At 40.0% G+C, this 19,711-nt stretch overlaps 1 protein-coding gene across 16 annotated transcripts in view; it reads right to left on the bottom strand.

Annotated features, from left to right (window-relative positions):
* FOXP1 (forkhead box P1) overlaps positions 1-19,711 on the bottom strand; it is a 627,082-nt gene that overhangs the window by 131,006 nt on the left and 476,365 nt on the right. For 14 of the 16 annotated variants that reach the window (XM_037150321.2, XM_037150320.2, XM_037150319.2 and 11 more), the window contains 2 exons: positions 18,264-18,362; positions 9,939-9,989 (listed from right to left, as the gene is read on the bottom strand). In XM_037150321.2, coding sequence (XP_037006216.2) covers positions 9,939-9,989; positions 18,264-18,362 — 150 coding nt within the window. The remainder of the gene's footprint in view (positions 1-9,938; positions 9,990-18,263; positions 18,363-19,711) is intronic. The other 2 variants (XM_053654798.1, XM_037150322.2) reach the window with 1 other exon arrangement.

Raw genomic sequence — 19,711 nt, 5'->3', positions numbered from 1 at the left:
TTGGCCCGCAGGCTAGTGTTTGCCACCCTCTGTTCTATGGCCTGTTCCCAGTTCATCACTTTAGACAAGAGTTCAAGGTCCTGAAGTCACAGAGCTATCCTGACACCGATGGAAACTAACCCCTCATTGCAGACAGCGAGATACTCAAGAGCCGTCTAGTCCAACAGCTCCAGGGGCCGAGTGGGAGCCAGAGCAGGGAAGTGCTGGTGTCAAAGTGGCGCGGGGTGGGGAAGAGAAGAGACTGCACCCTGGAGGTGGAGCACAGCTTGTCCACTCTCCTTGGCAACAGTTCCAGCTGTTATCCTCAGCTGAGCAGACAGATGAGGGCTCAGCTGGTCTCAGAATCCTTTTCTAAACCAGTTTTGTCCAGACTTCTATTAGTCAAAGTCCTGATCTACATCAGAGTTTCTGCAAGCCTGTTCTTTATGCCTTTGATCTGCAGTTACATTATCTTCAATTAAGCATTAATATATTGTGCATGGACTGACACTGTGTCACACAGAATGGTAAGGCTCCAGGAATACATTCCAAAGCCAGTATTTTAAATAGAGCTGTGTAGGCAGTGAAATATTTATTTTTGAATTCATTTGTGTATATTTTAAAAATTACTGCTCTCTAAATTTCCTTTGAAATGTCTGACCTGCTGTTCATAAGTCAAAAAATATAATCTTTTTTGTAGAACTCCAATTGGTAAATTGTACTAAAAGAAAAGTCAGATTGGCTACTTCTGTTAGATGATGGGTATTTAGAGCTCATACAACTGGTGTTATCTCAAAAAAAAAATCCCCAAATGCATACGGACCTCATGGGCTATGCTACTATAAGACTGTTTTGCCTTCATTAATTAGTAATCCAAAAAATTCCTCACGACTAGCAAGGTTAAGAGCGTTCTATAAAAATAGAAAAAAGTCAAATAAGACATGGATATGGTAATACAGGTGGAGGTATATGACACCCAGTTTGTCTTTCTGGTTCCACATGAGTAGTTTTTACTTGCTGTATTTTGTAAAATGAGCAGAGCAGGTATTTGTTTGGAAAACAATGAGAAAAGAAACACCCTCCATAAATAGCAATTCTACATTTTAGAGATTTTATTTATTTATTGCTAGAAAGAAGGGGAGAGAGGGAGAACAAGACACACTGGAGCACACTCCCTGACAAGAGATCACGGCTACAATGCAAGCGTATGCCCAGATGGGGAATCGAACCAGTGACCTTTTGCCCAACCAAGTGACCTACGATGCCCAACCAGGTCACACTGGTCAGGGGTAGGCTCTACATTTTAAGTAACATTCCAGTTCCTGAACAGGGTATGACCCAAGCTCTTCAAACCAGGTGTGACTCTGGGGTGTGGGCCAGTTTCAACACCTGAAACGTATCCAAATGACTCTGATAGGAAATCAAGTTCATGATCTCACAAGACTTACAATATTTCCAACTTGGGGTTGGCCTGGAAGTATCGTAAAAATAGGTACATATGATAAATATGTGGTCTATAGGTAGGTTCATTCCAAAGCAGAAATTCATAATTGTATGGAGAAAAAGATGTAAGCCTCATACTTGAAACACCAGATAGACCTTCAGTATGTTACCAACTAGATTATTCTTCTTTGTCTTCACTCCCAGGACTTTTCAAGCGGACTCCAAGGTTAAAAGGATGGGTGGTCAATTTATCTTTTGCATAGTATATGCAGCCTCCTGTCCGGTGCTACTTCCTGGGTAAATTACCCAAAGCCAAGCGCCAAGCCTCCTGGCCAGGGGTTCCCTAACATCTTCTGATGATCATGGATCGCTCACACTGATGAGATGAAGCTGTAGAGCTCATGTCTACTACCACAGAAGGCACTGGGGAACAAAGAAATGAGGGAAAACAGAATGAAAGGGCCACTGAGCTTTCAAGTTAGAAAGGAACACAGCTGTCCCCTTGAAAAGTGGTATTCAGCTATAGAAGGTCAAGAAAAAAACACTTAGGAAGGCTTTTCAACACATCTACGCTTGGGCCATACCCCAAGATTCTTGTCCAGTAAGTAGATGGAGTTCAGGAATCTATCAGTTATTTTAACAGCTTTGAGACCTAGATCTCGATGATGATAAAAATTTTGTTAATTCTGATGTGCTTCCAAGGTTGAGAAACACTGAGCAATCCTTTGTAAGTAAGAAGCTGAGGCTTACAGAGGCAAGTCACTGTGCCAAAGTCACACATGCTTGGATTCAAGACATGAGCAATGAAGGAAAACTGGGGGGGCTCCAAGCAGAAGGGCTCAAGGAGGAACCATTCACACTGTGGATGCCCTAGATCTATCTAACTATTGACAAAACATCCATGTAGTATGGGGCAAAAGTAGGCTTACAGTTGTAATTATTATATTATTTTCCATACAGACAACTGTGAACCTACTTTTGCCTACCTTGTATCTCTATAGGAAATTTTTCAGGCAGATGGCAGGAAAGCGTTTTAATGTAACAAAGTCAGGTTACCAACTAAATTATTATGCAAATACTCTGACACATTAAAGTCAGCTGTCTTGAAAAGACGCTCTCTTCAATTTCACACAAGTATGAGGCAGGGGTTAGCTAAGGCCCTGCCAGCTAAGTGGTTTTTGAATCTCAAAAAATGACCACTTTTGTCATTACACCTAGAAAGATGTCAGACCAAAATATAGAAAGGAGCTGGGTGTTGGGTGGTACCTCTGTGCAAATTCAAAAGGTGCTTCTTCTTCCACGAGGACACTACCACAATCCCAGGCCAGAGTACAAGGCTAGGTCAGCTAGATTTCAGTTCTCTCTAGCCCCTAATTCAGGCAACTTTATACAATGAACAACCTGCAGGATCATACCTGCTCTTCAAAAGCAGAGGTCAGCAAACTATAGGCCAAATCTGGTCCATCACCTACATTTGTATGACCTGTGAGCTAAGAACTGTTTTTATATTTTAAATGGGAGTAAAAACAAAAGAACATTTCATGATCAGTGAAAATGACATGAATTTCAAATTCCAGTGTCCACAAGTGGATTCTGATTGAGACACAGCCTGCTCACTTGTGTGAGCCTTCAGGAGAACAGCAGAGCAACAAGCATCCTGGAGATGGCCAGAGAACCAAGAATATTCACCTGCTGGCCCTTACAGAGATTTGCTGACCCCTGGTCTAAAGGAAGAAAAGAGTTAACTATTAAGACAAATTCCTTTTGTAGATTTAATGAAAAGTTCCAAGCAAATGTGGCAGGTGAAATAGTTTCTTTATATATACAAACTTGAAACCTAGAAAATGATGGAGGAAGGTCAACTTCATTACCTAGCCACCTTGACAGTACCTTTAAATGTCATCAATCAGTATGTGCCTTGCATGACTTGCAAGGGCTCATTATAAATTACAGCGCACAGGCCCCTGACACGATCCAGGGACTGTAACAGGACTCTGGTGACGTAATGTGATAAAGGAGATTTCTCTGTATAGCTCTATATGGCACAGAGCTGGAGAATTTCCAAGAAACTTAATTTCCAAAGTGCCACCTATGACTACTCAAGATAATTCCACCCAAGCACCAGGCATCCTTGAAGAAAACATTATCTTTTCTGGAAACGCTTGTTACTGAGTGTTGTCCTCAAAAATATAAATTTGTAGCTATTTTTACCAATGAGACAGACTAAATTCAGGATGTAGATTTTCCAATTAGACTCCTTTAAAACATCTGTTGGGAGGCTGCATTTAACATTAGTTATTTGAGCAAAGCACAATTTGATTAGACTGTCTGAAACTAAGCCAAAGTCTGCAAAATAATAGCTCAATTAAATTCTGTTTTGCTTTCATTTGTCTTGGATTTTCCTGAGTGAGATACTGTTGCAAATAATCAAGTAAGTCAATTCATTTCAAAATGAGAGATTTAAGTACATTTTCCATCTTCCCTCTAAGTTTATTTAATAATCTTCTCCATCTTCACTATTCTTCATTGAGCTTTAATCTTGACACCAAATACATTTCTATATTTATCTTTAGTCTACTTTAATTTTCTATTCTTATGAATTAACGTTCCATGCCACCGATATTATACCTTAAATTGATCAGCAAACGTACAAGGCAAACACAGAACATTACGTAGTCAAACTGCACGGCTGTTTTGTGATTTTTCACTCCATACTTGGCAAGATTCATTTCATTGACCCAGTGAAAGGTTTAGGCAGGACTGACACTGGATTCTTTTAAGGCCGTGTTTATGTTCTTGAAATGTTCCTAGAGGTTTGTGAACCTGAGCCCAGTTTGCAGCTTCTTCAACTAAAGCAGTATCAATTTTCCTTTATTTTAGGGTCAGATTTTTCACTCATTCTCTCACTTCTCACTCATTCGGTAATTCATTATTGAACGAAATACCTACATACTGCCTACTTTGTACTAGGGGAACAGAATGCTGCAGTTCAAGACTGTAGATTAGGGAATAGTCCTTGGACTGTAAAAATAATACAGCATTAATTCTCATAAAATTCTGGGAAGACTAGGACAAAAGAAAACCTACAATGGAATTTTCGGAATACCATAACTTTTATTTATACCAGAAATTGACAGATTTAGGGAAATAATGCTCCATCAATAGAATGTTGATAACAGGAGTAGCAGGGAGGCATGATGACAGCAGCTAACATTTATTAAGTACGCGCTATGTGCCAGGCATCGTGTAGGCTGCCGATACCTAGTTCCACCAGCTGGTCTTCACTACAGCTTACTGGGGTCACCCCTTTAACAGATGAGGAGCCTAATGTCTTCCCATCAGGAGTGCTCAGTCACAAGTCAACTGCAGGGAAAAGTACAGTCTTGTTATGCTGCTGAAACATATGTTTGGCATTTAATAGGCAGTCCTTTTCTTTTTTAAAATATATTTTATCGATTTTGTTATTACAGTTGACCAAATTTTTCCCCCTTTGACCCCCTCCAGCACTCTTACTTAGTTCATGTCCATGGGTCATGCATTTAAGTTTTTTGGCCACTCCTTTTCCTATACTGTTCTTAACATCCCCCCTGTCTATTTTGTACCTACCATTTATGCTTCTTAATCCCTGTACCTATTCCCACATTCTCCCCTTCCCCATTCCAGCTGATAACCCTCCAAATGATCTCCATATCTATGATTCTGTTTCTGTTTTGTTTGTTGGCTTAGTTTGTGTTGATTCACTTGTTGAGAGTTGTGAGTTTGTTGCCCTTTTAAAGTTCACAGTTTTGATCTTCTTTTTCTTAAATGGTTCCCTTTAACATTTCATATAATAATGACTTGGTGATGATGAACTCCTTTAGTTTTACCTTGTCTGGGAACCACTGTATTTTCCCTCCCATTCTAAATGATGGCTTTGCTGGATAGAGTAATCTAGGTTGTAGGTCCTTGCTTTTCATCACTTTGAATACTTCTTGAGAGTCCCTTCTGGCTTGCAAAGTATCTTTTGAGGAATCAGCTGACAGTCTTATGGGCACTCCTTGGTAGGTAACTAACTCCTTTTCTCTTGCTGCTTTTAAGATTATCTCTTTATTTTTAACCTTTGACATTTTAATTATAATGTGTCTTGGTGTGGTCCCCTCTGGATTCAACTTGTTTGGGACACTCTGTGCTTCTTGGTCTTATATGTCTATTTCCTTCAACAGTTAGGAAAGTTTTCTTTTATTATTTTTTTCAAATAAGTTTTTAATTTCTTGCTCTTTCTCTTCTCCTTTTGGCACACTCTATGATTTGGATGTTGGATGTTTGGAGATGTCCCAGAGGCTGCTTGTTTTATTCTTGTTTCTTTTTTAGGTACTCTTTTCTTCTTGCTGTTCTGGTTGAATGCTTTTTTCTTCTTTACGTTCTAAATCATTGATTTGAACTTCGGCTCCATCCCCTCCCCACCACTGACAGTTCCCTGTGGATTTTTCTTTATTTCACTTAATGCAACCTTCATTTCTGCCTGAGCCTTTTTTATGCTATTGCTATACCCAATTATTTCTTTGAGCATCTGATAAACAGTGTTTTGAACTTTGCATCTGACAGGTTTCTTATCTCCATTTCATTTAGCTCTTTTCCTGAAGTTTTGCTCTGTTCTTTCATTTGGGCCATATTTCTCTGTCTCCTCATTTTGGCAGCCTCCCTGGTTTGTTTTTATGTATTGGGTAGAGCTGCTTTGACTCTCTGTCTTAGTAGCATGGCCTGTTGTAGAAAAGGCATCTGAAAACTGTGTGGAGCAGAGCCTTAGGTAGTCACCAGGGCAGGGCAACCCATTTAACCACCTTGTGGCTCTGTGTGGGGAGGGGTTCAGAGGAGGGAAAATGCTGCTACCTGGCCTCTGTAGATTGCCCGAGAGGAAGCTGTCTCCCCAGCACTCACCCCCTTGCTAGTCACTGCACTTTCTCCCTTTCTCCCTAAGTGCCACTTTATGCCCTTCTAGCTGTTGCCCTGGTGCTGAATCTCATAGGGATGGGTCTGTGTGAGTCCTAAGTCCTTTGTGGGTCCTTTAAGAGAAGTCTCTTGAGAATCCTGCAGTTTTTTTAGTTTTAGGGGGTGTGTTGTGGGTGGGTTTTGTCTCTTTATGGTTTGTTATTTTGCAATTTGGGTGATGTTTGTTTTGTAGTTTAGTTGTAATTTTTGCTGTAATTATGTAAGGAGGTGCAGTGGGTTTACCTACACCTCCATCTTGGCCAGACGTCTCGGTCATTCCTTTTCCTTTTAAAAGGAGTTACAATAGCCGTGGCGAGGTTGCTCAGCTGGCCGGAACATCATCCTAACACCAAAGCTGAAGTTTCAGTTCAACCAATAAATGCATAAATCGGTGGAACAACTTATCATAGTTCCTCTCCCTTCCTCTTTCTAAAATCAATAAATAAAAATTTAAAATATATATTTTAAAAGATATATTAAAAAATAATAGGAGTTTATATGATTGTCTTTTCTGAAAGTTTATCGTGTCCTAGGCACTGTGCAAGTACTTTTCATTTACTCATTTAACCTTCATAATCACCTTCAAGTAGTGAGGTAATCAGTCACATTCTCTACATGAGAAAATGAAAATACAGAGAGGTTCAGGTACTTTTCCCGGGTCACACAGACGTAAAGGTGGTGCTAGGACTTGAACCTGGCAGCCTGATGTTGAAGGCCACACTATTAACCATGATGCACCTCGTCTCATATTTTGGTACATAATCTCAGAAACTCTAACATCTTTGCTGAGTTTGTGTGAGGACCCACTGAGTAAGAATCTGTGCCTTTCAGGAAAAATTCCTCCTCATGTTTGACCATGTAAGAGATATAGTGTTATGATAAGAATACAATTTGACCAGTCTTGAATAAGGATATAGGGAAAACCACAAGGTACACATTTTAATAGTTACCACAAGATCTATTAGGTTTCCCAGGAAAAACAATCCTAAGTACTTCTCTACTTTGGTGTGCGGTCAGCACAGACAATGTCAGATCAGTCTGACAAGTTTGGTAAAGAGAAGGCCACATCCAGTGCCCATGGGTGACGCAGGCGGCCAGCCAGGGGAGCGGAGCCCCTGGTGTAGGATCCTTCAAACAGCACTGTGGGCAGAGCCACTTCCAACACGGACCAAACAAAACCTCTGTGTGGTTTGGATTCGTGAATCTGCTTTGAAAGTAAATAACAATCCCTTTATGTGATGAAGTAAAGAACAAAAGCAAACATAATTTCATCAATATCTTATTAAAAGTGGCTTCATTAGGTGGGATGGAGCAGCTCTCCATCAAGAAAACAAGGCAGTGCCTGGCCGGCCGGTGCTGCGGCCACAGGAGGTCAGAAGGAAGCCTGCAGGGCATTGAAGAGAAACCAGCGAAAAGAACATGGGATGACACAGAGCGTTTAGATACGGGGAGACACAGCGTATCACATGGCTCTCGGTCTCCTTCTGAGGAAAGCAGACGAAGAGATAATTCTCCGAATGAAACTCAAACAATTTAATCACTAGACTTCTGTTTAAATGGCAGGTGACAGAACAAGGAATATTTGCAATCCTGGATTGTGGGGACTTCGTACTGAAGGTAAGAGCAGACCACTGAAAGTTTTTGAATAGCACGGTGACATGGCATTCAGGGAAAGACTAGGAGATACATATGAAGACTGCAACATGTGCTGAGGGGCGGGGGGCAGGTTATAGTTCTTTGACAGGGCATCTGCCAGCTGAAGGTTCGGAGTCTGGAACAAGGCAGCATCAGAGGAAACACAGAGAAGGGAATAGATGGAAGATACTCAGGGGAAGGGATATGGCAGACCTGAGGACAGATAATATGGTGGGGATGAAGAAAATGAGTAAATTCGTAAGTCCACAATGACTCATGACTCTGACTAGTAGGGCATGGTGATCAACATGATCAGATGGATTAGAGAGAAGGAAAATTGAGGGTGACGCTGAGCTAAGGGAGACATGCACAGACAGTTAGGAGGGTACAAGCAGGCTGGGAGTCATCCGTATAGAGGTAATAGGACAAGGAAGGAGACAGAAGTGTCACCCAGCTAAGATCAAAGAAACTAAAACCTGGGATGGGAATGAATTTGTGTTCCAGAAGAGAACTGGGAAGCAGAAAGAGAATGCCGTGGAGACCAGGAAGGAACTGAATACAAGGAGTTTAAAGAAGGCGATTTCCAAAAAGATGAGGTAGCCGAAAGATGAAGCAGCTACTAGGAGGTCAGACAGCTTGAGGTGAGGTTGAGACATGGCCACTGAATTTAGTGACAAAATAATTCAAGAAAAGGATGAGGAGAAAAGCCAGATTTGGGGGAGGTTAGGAAGGAAAGTGGTTGGTTAAAACAAACAAGCAAAAAAGTTGAAGCAGCAGAGAGAACGTTCAGGTTCTAAATGTTTGGAGGAACGCCGTTGGGAAGCACTGAGTCATCCGAAGTTTCTGAGCTACCTATTTAAAGCCCACATTTTACCATGAACACCGGTAAACGCTGGGCTCTGTCTGCTTGCATGTTTACCCATTTTCCTCAACGGAATGTAATGTGAAAGGACAAGGCCTGGTGCGCTTGCTCAATTGTCCTGGCAGCTCCAAGTTCTACTGCTTAAGTAGTTACAAATCTGTACTTTTGATGAAGGGGAAAGTTATGACTAGAGGGCAGCAGTGCTGGACCCTCCGGAGATGACACACATTCGGTCTCTGCAATTTACTGGGCAAATCATGTGAAACTCAAACACTCTCAACAGCAAGGCGGCTGAAGTCCACCAAAAGTTCAAAATGGGATATGTTCTCTTTAAAATTTTGAGAGCGACTAAATATGACAACCATCTGATGTATGAAAATTATTCACAACTGAAAACAGACAGTCTGGAAATAGCTGGGATGACTTCATTTAGACAGAATTACCCAAATCTGTTTCTAATATACACAGTACACATAATAAATTTTTACAATATGACAAGGAAAACAAACTTAATAAAAGTTCCCAATCTTTTGTTACACAAGCATGCTATATCCATGCTATGTTTATAATAGTTTGCTCATGATATCACAGCTCAGTAACAAAGGCCCAGGCAATACAAAAACAGTTACTAGGCATGACATCAACTCACAACTACCGTAATTACATCGGTACACAAATTTCCCAAACTGTACATTTTCCAAACTGCTTCTCAATTTCAACGGCTGCCTTTAGACAATTACTTGCAGTTGTGTGCAGGCTTTGAGTAATACCCGTCTTTCTTCTCTGTCCCAAGCGTCATTTCCCTTTAGAAAGTGCATATTTCAATTACAAGCACTATTTTTCAAATATGCCCACAAACACATGTCTAAATTAGGAGACAGTGCAGTCTCGTGGTCAGCGACAACCATTTAGGCACCAGCACTCTGCTGCCACTCCTTTCAGTCCCAGTCTGCTACGCCTGGCGGTGGCCCAGTGGGAGGCAGGAGAACGTAGCAGAGAAGAGTGCGGATGCCTGAGTCAGAGTTTTTGGAATCCCAGTTGGGCTACTCACCAGCTCTTTGGCCCTGGGCAAGTTAACTTCTCTATGCCTCACTTTCCTCATCTGCAAAATGGGAATAATAATAGAGCTTATCCCCATATGGTGGTGGTACAGTAGTTGGCTCCTACAAAGTACACTTTCACTTCTCGTTATTTAATACTGTTACCATTATATTTTCGGGAGTCGGTTTCCTGTTTGAAAAACCTGTCTTAAATGATCCTGACCCATAGTGAATTGTGTAATTTTCTAATGTTAGGGTTAAGAGTTTCATTTTGGTCATATTATCTGGATATAGTGAGGTTTAATTAATAAAGTTTTAACGAATTAATGAATTAAATCCACTGTTTTTATTTTTTAACTATTGGGTGTTGCAAAGCCTAAATCCATAGGCTTTGCAGTAAAAACTATTTCACAGAAATTGGTTTTCATACAATTTCTCTAATGGCTTGCTTGCATGTTCCTGCAGCTAATGTTGATAAATACCTCCAGCCCAATTAAAATAATAAGTGTAGGAAGAAAAGACACTGCCTTGTGATTTCAGAAGCACATTTCTCTAAGGACCAAGCTTTTTGAGCCTGTCCCATAAGCAAGACCTCCATCTCACTGTGTTCCCGACGAGGCAGGCTGCCAGGGAGGCGAGACTCCCTCGTCGTCACTTCTGCTGCATGGTGCTTGCACCAAATGCTGTTGTTCTAGGCTTCAGGAAATTTTCTAACCACTGGACAGAGTCCAATGCTGTGTGCTAATGAGTTTCAGATTGGAGGACTTCACGATGCATGTGTCAGGAAAGGGACACGGCTTATGGTGAGGTGGGGGCAGGGAAGAAAAGACACACAAAAGGGAAGAAAAAACAGTAGTTAAAATATGCTGGCTACTCAAATTGACAGGGAACGTGACCTCTGCACTTCATCGAAATTCCTGCAGACTTACAAAATAAAGGAGTTTGCTTTTATCACACACTGTGAGACTCGTGGAAAAATGGAAAACACTACATCACTTGACCCTGCCATGCCCTCTTTCAACCACAGACGAATATTGTGTACAAAAATTCTAAATCAACTTAAGATGTTAAAAAAAGCTTTAATTTTCTGCATTAGACTTGATGATTACTAGTTTAGTTCTTGAGATTTTGCTTAGAAAGTTCACACAGGAAAAAGACTCACAATTCTAGGTGAAATATTTTTGTCACTTGGGAATAATACTACAGTGGCCTCTGGGGGTGTCCCCCTACACTCCTTGGGAAAAAAATGAGCAACCCTCACTTCCCCAGGTTTGAAAGCTACCCAAGGCTGACTCATGACTATCTGCTTACATTAACAGAACATTAAAACCCATTTTAAACAACTTAAGGAAACTCAAGCCATCTTGGCTTCATGATTCACTTCTCTGGGACGCTTTTTCTCTCTTCAATGTAACCGACAGGCTTGATATCAAGACTTCTCATCATGCTATCATAGTCTATCAAAGAAGAACCCCTTCTCAGAAGAGTAACTCACAGGACTTTTTTTGAGTAATGAGATTACATTTCAGTTTTTTTTTCCACACTTAGTACTGGCGACTTTAAAAATCCAATACTTTCACATCCTCGAACTGTCATCAACATTTTTTTCAGACAATGTCAATAAAATTGATTGCTTGCAGTTCTGAATTCTGCTCTGCACATGGAAACAATATAATTTGTTTTAAAGTATTTTTGCTGGGGGTAGAGGGAGAAACAGAACCTCAGCAAGCCGATCCACAACGCTGGGGCGGGGTGGAGAACACACCCAAAGCAAAGTAAATGGCATGAATATTATGGTCTGCTGGCAACTTCGACAAAAAAAAAAAAATCCCAATGTATAAACTCTAAAACCTACTGCTATGCTGACTGATATGTCTCCCTGTCAGATATGAATGATGTTTCTGGAACATTAATACATTCATTAAATTCTAACTCCCTGTACTTAAAATATTCTGTACTTGGGCTCAGAAGCATCTTGACAGCTTTGTTGTAATCATATACGTGAGGCCCCCAGACTACACAGTTGTTGAGATGCCTCATACCCACAGCCAATCTGTTGCTTTTACAAGTTTAATCTAGGTATTAAGGAGCTGATTGTGGAACCACGTTGATTTGACATCTTCAGCTCAGTTGTATATCATAGAAACCACTATGGGTGGTGATAGACTCCCATGATGCCCGGCAACCATACGTCCCTCTAACTCCCTAGGCTGTAAGACTACAAAATACAGCTTTTTTGTTATTCTTTTTTTCTTCCCAAAGCACAAGTGGATGACCAGCAAGGGTCCAACAGTGTTTTTCCTAATTACCTTTTTTTTTTTCACTCTTGATCCTGTGGCTCTCATAATTAGTTACCTGGGGCTGCAATCCAATTTAAAGTGATGACAAGAAAGTGATCCATGAAAAAGTAATAAGTTAAATCCAATTTCAGCCTTCCTCTAATTAAATGCACATGGAACTAATGACTCCAACCCTAGCATTTCAGTGATAATGGTAATTAGCAAGGTGGGAGTCACTCTCTTTCTCAACACTGGAGGTGTAAACCACAAGGTAAAATAGTAGGAGCACTCTAATTACATGTGTCATTTTGTCAGCAATTTACACATTTTTGACCAGTTAAGGATGTCCACCCCCCCCGTCCCTCCCCACCTCCTTGCCCCAACAATGATTATAACATACTTGTCCATATCTCAACACATGGAAGCTCGTAAGAGCACTTCAGACTTGAGAATAAGAAATAACTTTTCTTTGCTATTGCTTGCAGACAGAGTGACAATTAGGATAATTATGCAGATCTCAGACCTCTTAATTGAAATCCAGATACTGACAGTGGGGAATTGGTTTTGGTTGGCTTGGTTTTATTTTTCTTATGATATGAAAAATATAATAGTTTATTTATGGAAAACATGGCACTTAGTAGTAGCTGAGTAAATCCACATTGAAGGAGAAGCAATTATTAACTTAACCATGCCATACTGGTTACCTATAGACCTAACACCCGGCTTCCCATCTTGGCGCTGCCGCTGTTTGTACGCTCTGAAGCAGGTCACTCAACCTCTCTGTTTCACTATTCTTCATCCACAGAATGATTTAATACTTGTTTCTGTGCCGAAGAGTAACTGTGGGGCCGGCCCACATTAAGCACTTACTAACCATTAACTATCTGCACATGGCGATGAAGACTTGCTTACGTATAACATATTAGTATCATCCTCGCATTTTTAAAAGATTTTATTTATTTATTTTTAGAGAGAGGGGAAGGGAAGGAGAAAGAGAGGGAGAGAAACATCAATGTGTGGTTGCCTCTCATGTGCCCCCTACTGGGGACCTGGCCCACAACCCAGGCTTGTGCCCCAACTGGGAATTGGACTGGTGACCTTTTGGTTCACAGCCCACACTCAAACCACTGAGCTATACCAGCCAGGGCCATCCTTGCATTTTAATGCTTAGATACATGTAAGTAAGGTGGCCAGGTAATTAAATGTCCAAACTAGGATACTTTTGAAAGTGAGAATTATTAATAAATATACCCAATCAACAGACTGGGTCTGTCCTGGACAGATTGGGACACAAGGTATTCTAATAGAACTGCAATTGAAATGGAAAAATAAGCTAACTCACTATATTACATCTAAACAAAGATTTTTGGAGAAAGGCAAGAGTAAAACATATCATTTTAGAAACAAAATTCTTAAAGCAAGAGTATTTAACCTGGGTGAAAGATGGATTTCTTGAGGTCCATGAAACCCTTGTAACTGCAAAATCCTGTGTGTGCGTGCTTTTCTGGGAGGAAGGGTCACTGCTCCTATCACATTTTTAATGATGTGTATGACCTGGAAAACTTAATAACCATTTCTAAGGTATTGCTCCTACTTTATTGTTTCATCAAGACTTGTTTTTTCAGAGTTTTTTGGATTCTCCAAGATCAGGTGATAACAAAATCTAAAAAGGTACTGAAATCTCAACACTTTGTACCAATTTTATGCCAAGTATGCCATTTCTAGATGTTAACCCCAGACATTTCAAAATCACTTGCCTTCCTGTCCATCCACTTTACTAATTCAGTGAATAGGGATATATTTTAAGAGTCAGTGTTTCAAAACCATTCCATTTCACTGCCTACAACAAAAAATTGTAGTTTCCTTTAAAGGTTTCCTCTTACCAATTTATTCCTTACTGAATGACATGAAAATGATGTGAGGTACTAAGATTCTATGTGGCATTAACACAAAGCAAAAATGCTGCTAGTGCATGTTTTATATATCTGCAAATAAAAGTGCTAAGAAATACCTGCTGACTGGTATCTGAGCCTCCTATGCTTACAGCAAGAGGCCTCCTTATAACCCTGAGCTTCCCAGCTGGACTAAAGGCTGACCTTTCCAGCTGAGCTAAAAGGCTGACCTTCCCGGGGGTTTCACTGTCCTTTGTTCCAGGGTATGGTCTCCTGTGTGAAGGGTTTGCACATGATATAACCTTGGAAGGGAGTGGATAGGCAGAAAGAAATCTATCAGATGACTAGTTTCAAATTCAAATTCTTTATTGATGGCCTGAAACTGTGGTCAGCTTCCCACAGTAAGCAGCACACAAGGTTGACTTTCTTTCCTAACTTCAATGCTGCCAGAATACACATGTATTTTTACTTTCTTAGGAGAAAATGTGTCATTTGACTTCCTTCCAGTTTATGTACTCATGCCAACAACTAAGATGCTTAAAGAACCAAAATGAATTACTACCCAGAAACGGTGGTCAAAGTTCCAAGATTCGATCAATAAAATTGCTCATCTACTCACAAATTAATCTTCAGCTAGTAAAGTTCCACATTTTTGAGGTTATGAGCACACCTGCACTGTTAAGCATTTATTTCACTTGTTTAAGCAATCTTCAGAAGTATATAAATATTTATAAAAGTAAGCCTACTATTTTTACTTACATATAATTTTATTTTTGCAGCAAAACCTTGTTAATGTTTTACAACTCATAAGCATTCTGAAGGCAGGCTCTGTCCTTTCTCCACGGTTTCGTATCTGTGAGCATCAGTAAGATGCCCCGTACATTGTGGCTGTTCCAGAACTGTTCACCATGATGCATCTGATTAACTCAGATCATTCTAATTCTGAATTTATGATGAGGCCAATTTTCCATTTTCATTTGTATCATTCATAAAAAAATTGGCAAAGCAAATTAAGGACTAAATAAGGGGCTATTTAGGTTACTAAGTAGAATATTTTTAAAGAACTTCAGAAGCAATGTCTACACTCAGTCAATTCTTTATATAAACCACGATGTCACCCAAGAATGTGGCCAGCTTAGATTTTTTTCAATGTTCGTATCCGCAAAGAACATTATTCCTCTCTTTTTACTCTGATCTCCCTGAAATTAGTTCAAATTGGTGATGTTTGACTACATTCAGTAATCTCTGTCGAGCAATCACAGACAGCCTCCCTTAACTTTCGATTTTCTTTTGTTTGTGTCCCCAGCCTGGGAAGCTGGAGAGCGCTGCCAAACATACCACAGGGAAGTGTGAGATATGCTTAAAATACGAGTCACAGTATATTTGGGGATTTGAGCTGCTTTCTTTTTCCTCCAGCTATCAGCAGATCAAACCCTTCTTTCATGTGAAGCCTTCCTCCATGTGGAAGGTCTGAAATTTGCTAAAATAGATCTCTCAGTAGTTATGAAGGCTAACAAGATCAGAAATGAACACTGTTAAGATTTACTGTAGGATTTCCTGTTCATTCCAGAGCCATTCTGACGGAGGTATGTCAGTGAGGACAAGGCATGGCAGATATATTTATGTGTACAGGTTATTCGTTCCGTGAATCACCGAACCTATATACGTATTTTTATAACAATTTAATGTGTGTGATCTAGGCTAGTAATTTCTGCTCTGTCTGTGGAAGGCCAGCCAACCTAATAAAGCTTAGTGAATCTGCATGGCCACAACAGACACACATGTACACACATATCAGTCAACCAACTCTTTTTTTCCAATCAATTCCCAAAGCTGGTCTAAATGCTCTTCTTGTCAAGTCTCCCACTGAAGGGGCAGGGAGAGACGCCAAACATCTCCTTTAACAAGACCAGCATTTAAGATGTCCCCCTTGTCCCACACTTTTTATAGAGACTGAAGTGCTCAGCAAAATGTGTTAGGTTGGTTTTGACACTGTCCTTGCCAAGAAAAATGAAGCTCTATCATACTGTTATGGTAGCTAAAAGCATTATAACAGCAAGAAGAAGAGAGCCCTCAAAAGGAAATCCCCTGAAACTTTACTTCATATATTTAGCCCTAAAGGAACTTCATTCATCTTGGAAAAGAAGTTACCTAAAAACGCCATCTTTTTGTTTTTAAAAAAGCAAGTACCAGAGAAAAATAAGTTTAGTATAAAAAATTACAAATGATATTCAATATTGAACAGAATGCATGGACTGTCTACGGGTGTACTTTTTAGAAACTCTCTAACCACAGCTCTACTATGTATAAGATTTCCACCTTCAGATAATATATTGTCATTTTTCCAATGCACTTGAATTCTGATAAATTCAAAAGGACTTGCAGTATAAGGCTGTGGGAGCTCCAATAGGGAGGCAAAAATAATGGACAGTCATTGGAACCACTGAGTGACAGGCTGGGCTAGCTCCCTGTATATATTAATAAATTACAATTTTAATTGTATCTCTGACTGCAGGAGATGCCCCCATACTCTAATCTGTACCAACAATGGACTGTGTTCTAGAATCTGCAATGTGGCCTCCGCTGCTGACCTCTGAAACACCATCTCCATTCTGCCTCTGGTAACTGTTCAGTTTGATCCTTTCAACTTATTTGAATCCTGACAAATAAGCTCACAGCTGAAAGGTCAACACAGCCATATTTCATCCTCCAGAGCTGTTCTTAAGACATCTGCACAACAAAGCACTTCTTCGAGCACCTGACATGGGACCTCACTGGCACTGTACCTCATTAAAAGTGTCCCCAGCATTCACAAACGTTGAAAGACATATGGGTTCATGATGGTTTACCAAAGAAATGTTTTTGGAAGTATTAGTAAAGCATGCACATTCAACTGTTGCAGTAAAGTGTTACTACAGTGTAGAACTGTCCCTTGACAGTGATAGTTTTCCAAGTGGATGTAGACGAACTAGGACTTGTTGCTCAAGGTCAATGTGATCTTTGCCAGACAATGTGAAACAGGTATTAGTTTACTTTGATTTGAGAAAAGTATAACAATCTAGAATTTGGGTTAACCTCATGGTCCAATTAATTAGCACTGTTATGCCCATAAGCAGTGCTTTACAGATTTTGTCCCAAAATGTGCAGTGTGAGAAACTCATGCTAGCCTCCCATGTTGGAGAATGTCCATCTTTATCTATGAAAGCAGTTGGGCCACCCAGTACCTGCAGGTGCCCTGTCCTGGATGTGAGTATGAATACCCTGAGTCGAGTTGCTAATACCAAGTTGCTAATTCAGTTGCTAATAACTGAATACCGAGTTCCTCTGAAGTTTCTATTACAATCTTCTACTCCAATAGAAAATCAAAATTAGATTTGTACAAACTCACTCCTTTTTCTACTCTCTTAATTCTTGGCCTCAATGTGCCTTAAAGAAGTTACTAAAACAATCTATCTTGGTATCTTTACATAAAAATTGCTTGCCACTTTTTATTACTAATTCAGAAGTATACTGAAAACATTCACTGAAGAAAAAAGTGTGTATTACACTCATGACCAGATATATTAAAATTACCACCTCTTTTTCAGTCCCAGTGGTAGTTCTTAACACTATTGACATTTTGGAATGAATAGTTCCGTGCTGTGGGGGACTTTTCTGCGCAATGTAGGATGTTTAGCAGCATCCCTCACCACCTGGTAGGTTATCAGTAACACCAACCCCTGCCATTGTGACAACCAAAAGTGTCCCCTGGACAATGGACATCCCCCATTGTCCCCTGGGTCAAAATTTCCCCAATGGCACTAATGTAAAGTGTATGTATATCCCACCATGAGAGAATCTCTAACTCCATCAATAGAGAAGTGGTGACATATCAGAGCACTGTGAACTTTTCCTCAGTGATAAGCTGCACTATTAAGCAATCCACACCTTCGACTACTCATCCTCCCATTACCTTCACTAATTAGTAGATCTTCTCACTCCCAACAACAACACGTTTGGGTTGAACACTTTTCCTAAAATGCCATACCCCACTGGTAAACAAAAAAGACATCTTATGCAAGAGATTGTCTTACATGATTTGTAATTCTTACCACAATACTCTTCTGAATCACTTATTAGTTATTCCAAAGTGTATAATGTCATTTATTTTTAAGAGAATTGTTACCTGAAGGGCTGGCTGTTTGTCATTCCTCTTGGGAGATTTTAATCCACTAACTTGCTGCTGTTGCTGTTGAAGAAGGAGCTGTCTTGCCACTTGAAGAGCCTGCAAAGAAAAATGGAAGAAAAACGTTTCTGTTACTGCCCAGGTTCAGAGCGGCTTCCACAGCAAGACTCCAGGAAGTGCACTTACGAACAGGATCTCCCCCATTTCCAAGCAAATGAATTAGCCACCAAAACTTTCCACCAGTCTGAGTTGGAACACTTTTCAGAATTTGTTTACATTTCCTGTATTTAGCCTGTTTCATATGCAGTTCTTTAAGCACAGCAGTCCGTCTAAGCCCATGCTTTCTTTATTCCTACTAAAAATCAAACCCAAAACTTGGACTATGAATGATTAGAATTTTGAGGATGGATGGCAGAGAGAATCAGGAAGTACCGGGGCAAAGGCAGAAACTGAGAAGACAATCGAGGGCTTTTTTCAAAGGCACCTGCACCCTCCTCCAATTCTTCTTGGGGAACTTGGGACTCAAATAGAAAGGAACACTTTCACCTCATCCAAGTCCAAAAAGAAAGAGACAGAGGAAGAGCTAAGTCGTGAGCAACTATGGATAAAATAACCTGAGAAGAAAGACCTAAACAGGTGAGCATACCAGTGGTGAACTCAATGGACTATGTAAGAAAAAAAATGTTTCAAATTTGACTTGCAAGTCAACTTAAAGGGTACATTATGTACCTGTGAATAACAATGATAACATCTCCTAAAAATGACTCTTTCTAGCTTATGACACAGGATGGTTGTATTTAAAGGCAGGTGATATGAATTGGAGATAAGGCAAAAGGAAAATGAGAGTCCTCCAAAATGCAGAATGTATGACTACCCAATATATCTTGTTTTTAATGAAAGTATAATTGACATACAACATTACATTAGCTTCAGGTGTACATGTAGTGGTTCTATATTTATACACGTTATGTGATTACCACAATATGTCTAGTCACCATCCGTCACTGTACCAAGTTGTAACAATAGTATTAGCTGTATTCTCTGTACATTAAGATCAGCCTTTTTTAAAAGTTCAAAATAAAAAGAAAAATGTCATTAATAAACCCTCATGGGGGCATTCCCTATCAAAGAATTTAATAGGAATAATAGTGAGGCACACCTTTCCAAGGAGGATCAGGAACAGAAAACAAGTTTGCAGATATTGTACTACAAAATCATGAGCAGGGATTATCTTTTTTAAATTTCAGTCAATTCAGCTGAAAACCATGAATGTGTACATGGAAGATGTGTCAAGAATGATCATTAAACAACGTGGTTAAGTTTAGAGACAAGTAAGGTTTCTTGCTGATTACCCCAATAAGACTTCCTGAAAGGTAACTGATTATTTTTGCCTCAAAGAAGATGCACACTGATGTCTGTGGTCAATGCATCAAAGGATCTAAAACTAC

Source organism: Artibeus jamaicensis, unplaced genomic scaffold (genome assembly GCF_021234435.1).
Source record: "Artibeus jamaicensis isolate MK-2021 breed Jamaican fruit bat unplaced genomic scaffold, CSHL_Jam_final contig_886, whole genome shotgun sequence".
Classification (NCBI taxonomy): Eukaryota; Metazoa; Chordata; class Mammalia; order Chiroptera; family Phyllostomidae; genus Artibeus; species Artibeus jamaicensis.
Note: the sequence above shows the minus strand (reverse complement) of the source record. Positions and strands in the feature narration are given on the sequence as shown.